General features: G+C 39.3%; 1 protein-coding gene and 1 pseudogene across 1 annotated transcript in view; one reads left to right on the plus strand and one right to left on the minus strand.

Annotated features, from left to right (window-relative positions):
- The window catches only part of LOC100950607 (ATP-binding cassette sub-family A member 3-like), a 305,157-nt gene extending 303,859 nt beyond the window's left edge, over positions 1–1,298 (minus strand). The window contains exons 1-2 of the mRNA XM_023513852.1: positions 1,239–1,298; positions 617–881 (exon numbers count right to left, since the gene is read on the minus strand). Of these exons, the coding sequence (XP_023369620.1) occupies positions 617–881; positions 1,239–1,298 (325 nt within the window). The remainder of the gene's footprint in view (positions 1–616; positions 882–1,238) is intronic.
- A 1,242-nt stretch (positions 1,299–2,540) lies between these two features.
- Positions 2,541–5,363, plus strand: LOC100950917 (annotated as a pseudogene).
- Positions 5,364–6,095: the final 732 nt, after the last annotated feature.

Raw genomic sequence — 6,095 nt, forward strand, 5'->3', positions numbered from 1 at the left:
TGTGTGTGTGTGTGTGTGTGTGTGTAAAGGGATAAAGACTTTAAGGAGATGCCCACCTTTCTCTTTCTGGGAGAAAGAGGAGAGAAATTGACCTAAGAGTGTGGAGGGATTGGGAAATTTTAAAATGATTCTACACAGATTGACTCTTCTCTAAAGCATTCATATATGACTTAGCGACCTGTGCAACATTTTAATATACTCATAAAACATGTTTTAAAGAACTGATCACTAAGAATCCATCCAGAATTAAGGCTTATGCTTAACTCGTGCCTTCCTATATTCATGAAGTTATACTTACCGAGGTTTAAGAAAAGCAACTAGATACAAGGAAGATGTAGTATCACAAAACTTGATAATAAACTTAGAATAACATAAATTGATCATCTAACTTTAAAATATTACCATTTGTCCTAGGCTTTACTGAGAAAATATTTTATATAAATTTAGTTCTCAAGTTTAACAAAGTCCATAATATTACACCAAGGACATTAATACCTATGAAGTTATCCTACAATGTTTTACTTGGGAAGTAATAAGTTAATAAACTTCTAAGTATGTCTTCATTAAACCAATTTAATATTACTGTATGTTCTTTTAGAAAACATTAGTTTCTAACCTTTTATATTGTTGTTTAAATTCATTTTCACGTTTTCAACAATATCCCGTACAACAATACTTTTGGAAGGCACATAAGCCAATTCCCAAGGATAAGGAAACATGGTGGGAGCTCTGATAAATAAAGGGACGTCATCCACACGCAGAGGGGGAAAACCATAAGGTCCATACGTCTTTAGAACAGTAAAGTAGCGTGTTCCCAAAAGCGTAGCACCAAATATAAACGTTAGGACCATTTCCACAACTAAAGCAATACATTTCCGCTTCTAGAAGAAGAATAAAAGATGATGTTAATTTCTCTAAGAGGTCATTAACTTTGCAAATGACTAATTCTTTTATATTAATTAACAGATACTTCATAAAAGAATACATAGATTGCCAAAAAGCACAGCTTCACACTATAATAGCAGCAGTTTCCTGGACTGTCTTATTTCTCTTTCATGGGTAATATTCCTCTATTATTTCATTCTGTAAGAACTCTATATTTTGAAAAGATAACCCCAGCCCTGAAATTGAGAAAAAAATAAAACAGTATAAATTAAAATGTATACTTTTATTGGATTCTCAGAACTTTCCCCTTGTAACCTCTGAGATGTTATAACAATCCTGATAGTTTAACTTACCTTTAAAATAAAATTCTTCCAGAGAAGAGCAATAAATTTTCTGAACTCTGATGAATCCATTCTTCTAGAAAGGTTGGAAATTCAACTCTATGTAAAGAGTGAAGACTTTTTAAAGAAGAAAATAAAGCTTATCTAATAATATGTAAATTTTAGACAAATAAATTACTTAAACTTAAATTCCTTAATTTTCTCACCAAGTTTTAAATATGACTATAAAAAAGAATGAACATTTAAAATATTTGAGAAGCTATTTATTCCCACATTTTTAATTTACTTAACACCTGTGAAGCTTCTAATATGAATTAAGTATCAATTGCAAAATAAAGATCAATAAGTTGTTGACACAATTTTATCAGTAGCTTTCCCAACTCCCATCTCTCACTCCATTGCCTTTGGTAGAGTGCTGCAGCATTATAGCATGGTGTCTCTGGGTAGACTACTGTGGCACCACAGCATGGTGGCTCATGCCTGTAATCCTAGCACTCTGGGAGGCTTAAATGGGTGAATCACTTGAGCTCAGGAGCTAGAGATCACACTGAGCAAGAGGGAGACTCTCATCTCTACTAAAAAATAAAAATAAAAAAACAGAAAACCCAGCTAGGCATTGTGGTCAGTTCCTATAGTCCTAGGTACTTGGGGGGCTAAGGGAAGAGTATCTCTTGAGTCCAAGAATCTGAGGTTGCTGTGAGCTATAACACCACAGCACTCTACCTAGGGTGATGGAATGAGACTCTGTCTCAAAACAAATATTCAGATGAATAAACAAAACAAAACAAAAAACTAATTAAGAAACAACACAAATAAATAAATAACTACCATCAGCAAAGCAACAAAACAGTATGTAAAATCACATCACAATCATAAACCCAATCAGTTTGGAAGTAACTACCACTAATAACATTGCTAAGGGGAACAAATTTGAAACAGATTGAATGTTTATGTTCCCCCAAATTCATACATAAAATTCTAACATCCAAGTTGATGGGACTTAGAAGTAAGGACTTAAGTGATTAGAATGGGATTGGTGTCCTTATAAAAGAGGCCCCAGAGAGATTCTTCATCCCTTCTATCATGTGAAGACATGAAAAAAAGATGAGTCATCTATCAACCAGGAAAGGGGCCCACGTCAGACGCTGAATCTCCTGGCACTTCAGTTTTGGATTTTTCAGCCTCCAGTACTGTGAGAAATAAATTTCTCCTGTTTTTAAGTCATAGAATCTATGACATTTTGTTATAGCCAAATGGACTAGCACAAGATTCACTCTTGCATTTAATGAATAATTTGAACACCTACCATGTATCATGTTAGATGGAGGTAGATAATGGGAAACAAAATAAAAACAATACTCCATGGTGTGGGTAATAGGGAAGGTTATTATTAATAACCTGGGATCTGAAGTTAGACTGCCTAGGTTGAAATCCTGGTTCTATCACTGCTTTATGTGACCTTAATACCTTGACTTAAATTCTTGGGGCTGTGAGGAAAAGTGTTGGAATTCAGGGCCAAGAATGAGAGGCATTGGATTAGGACTTGACTTTCTAAGGCTGAATCCAAACGAGACTGACCTTCATAGGGACTGCAGTCTACCTTCAATATTTTCAATGTTTGATAGAAGATGAAGGTGCTCCCAGACTACAAACATGTAACGATGCCTAGCAAACAAATTAGATCATGTCTGGAGAAAACTAACAAAAGGCCAGCATCAACTATTTTTAAAAGCAATTTTCCTAAATACAACATGATATAAATATAAAAGCTGCCAGAAAACCTCTATTAATGCTTGAGAATATCTTTATGACCTCAGAATCCAGGGCAACACCAGGCTCAGACCAGCCCCAGAGTTCCTGGCCTCCAAACCATTCCCCAGCACTAGGAAGGCACTTCTGGGCTCACAAACCAGGAAAGTACCTGAAGACACAGGTAATAGGCCTACTCAGTTCCAAGACCTTTATATCCAGGTCCTAGGCCAGCCCCTCTTATCTCCAAGGACCTGAGGATTCAGGCCCTCCTACACCTAACCTCTAGACTAGCAACTATATACCCAGCTTTCAGGCTTTCACTAGCAGATATAAGCTATAGGTAAGCCCCAGTCGCTTAGCTCCAGGAACCCACAGAGATAAAAATATCCATGGATGCTCAAGTTCCTCACATAAAATGGTATAGTTTTTGCATATGATCTACAGGTATCCTCCTATATACTTTACATTATCTCTAGATTGCTTATACACATAATACCTAAAAAATGCACATATGATATAAATAGATTTTATACTGTATTGTTTTTATTTGTATTATTTTTATTGTTGTATGGTTAGTTTCATTGATTTTTAAAGAATATTTTGGACTTGCAGTTTGTTAAACCTATACATGTGGAATCTGTGAATATGGAGGTCTGACTATACACATTCTTCTCAAAAACACACCATTCTCCAGGAGAGTTCATACATTAGACCACAAAACAAGTGTTAATACATTTTAAAAGACTGAAGTCAATATCAAATATATTTTCCAACCACCATGATATCATACTAGTAATAATAACAAGAGGAATTTCAGAAATTATATCAAGTACATGTAAATTAAGCAACATGCTTCCAATCAATGGGTCAATGTAGACATAAAAAGGGTAATTAAAAATTATCTTGACACAAAAGAAAAGAGATAAAGCAAAAGTGGTTCAAAGAGCACTATGTGGTGTGCATCCTCCTAGAGCTCTACAAGAAGGTATTCTCCAGGCATGAGGATCCACACAGGAACTCTTCCCACTTGGCGTGGCTGCTTTCTGGAAACACTATCACCCCGGTGCTGGGCAGGGGCAGAGCCAGAGGCTGCTCACATATCTGGGTACTGAAGGTATTAGAGGAGGCAGAGGTCCCAGTGGACCTGATGTGTGGCTCATACATCATCAGTTCCTTCATTCTGGCCCTGTATGAGGAAGAGCGCTTTGCCTGCTGCATTAAGCAGTGGACCAGGAGTGGGCCAACAGTATGACTTCAGTGATGAAGACTGTGTTAGATCTCACATATCCTGTCACCTTCATGTTCATTGGCTCAGCCTTTCATCATATCATCCACCGTGTCTTCCAAGAAAAGCAGATTGAGGACCCATGGCTGCCATATTTCAATGGCATATTTCACCACAGACATCACAGAGTCGTCATGAGTGTCCACAAACATGGCTCCATGTGGCAGTATATGATGCCAGCATGATGCTCTTGGGCTACCTGCCCCCACTCAGTGACTCAAAGGATGGATACCTTCTCATGGATGATGGCTACATCAACAACCTGCCAGTGGACATTACCCGCAGCATTGGTACTGAAACAGTCCTTGCCATTGATGTGAGGAGTCAGGATGAGACAGACCATAGCACTTACCAGGACAGCTTGTCCAGCTGGTGGCTTCTGTGGAAGTAGCTAAACCCCTGGACCAACAAAGTGAAAGTTTCAGACTTGGCAGGGATCCAGTCCAGTGTGGCCTGTGTGTCCTGGGTACGGCAGCTGGAGGTTGTCAAATTCTGCTCCTACTGCAAGTACCTGTGATCGCCTATTGACTGCTTCAAGACCATGGACTTAGGGAAGTAGATCCAGATCTATGATGTGGGCTACCAGTATGGGAAGGCTGTGTTTGGAGGTTGGAGGCTGGGGTGGGGGGGGGGATGTCTGTGACAAAATGCTCACAGATCAGCAGTCTGTAGACCTTAATGAGAGCCAGTATGCAGACATATTTGCCTTCCCAAATCTGGGCTTGACCGACTTGGCAGAGATTATGTCCCTGATCAAGCTCCCCACAGTCTCTGATGGCTGCTGATGGGTAGGAGTCAGATTGCCTGACAGAGTAAAAGGAAGAGGCAGGAACAGACTGTTCCAGAGAGAATGAGGGCTCCCCTGAGGGCCTGAATTCCAGCACTGCCTCTGAGATGGTGAGGGGGTATGGTTCATTGGGGTTCATGAGTGTAGCAGGAAGAGCTGTGCCCTAGACTTTGTGGGATGGGTGGTGGCTCACATGTGTGCAATGACAGTGTCCTGTACATGTGGCCTATCCCCGTAGAAGGAGGAGGAGGTGATTCTTCAGCAGTGCCACTTTGTGCTCCAGGAGCCTTTCAGCTCAATCTCAGATACCTAAGGGCCTCACTAGGGTTTCCTCTACCCTCCATCCCTGGGCTGGGTTGGGGTTGGGCCCCAGGGGGCAGCTTGCTCCACCTCCTCCCACAGCTATGCCAGTGACCTCTTGGGTCCTTCTTGGACTGCTGAACCCAGGGGCCATACTGGACTGACTGGCAGGGTATGGGGAGGGGGTGCAGCACTGCACTGATGATTCTTGACCAGGTACCTCCCCAATAAACTGTTACCTCTTTAAAAGAAAGTGGTTCAAAGAGGAAAGTTTATAAAAATAAACACCAACATCAAAAAAAGGATTTCTCAAATAAATGGTCTAACACTATATCTCAAGGAACTATGAAAATAAGAACTAAAAACAAAGTTAGCAGAAGGAAGGATAGAATAGAGATTAGAACAAAAATACACAAAATAAAGAGTAGAGAAATAACATAAAAAGTTAACAAAACTTGTTGAAAAGGTAAAATCAACAAACCTTTAGCTAGTGTAACTAATGAAAAAGAGACTATGAATAAAATCAGAAACAAAAAGAAGATCTCCTTTTTAGATGGGTCCTTTCCTGATTTTGGAATCAGGGTGATATTTGTTTTATAGAATGTGCTGGGGAAGTTTCCTTCCTTGTCAAAGTTTTGGAATAGGTTCTGCAGTATAGGTACAAAATCATCTTTGAAGGCTTGATTGAATTCCAGTGTGAAGCCATCTGATACAGGGCTTTTTTTTTTTTTTTTTGGAAACTTTT

Source organism: Otolemur garnettii, unplaced genomic scaffold, assembly GCF_000181295.1.
Source record: "Otolemur garnettii isolate 467f Iridium unplaced genomic scaffold, OtoGar3 scaffold00044, whole genome shotgun sequence".
Taxonomy (NCBI): domain Eukaryota; kingdom Metazoa; phylum Chordata; class Mammalia; order Primates; family Galagidae; genus Otolemur; species Otolemur garnettii.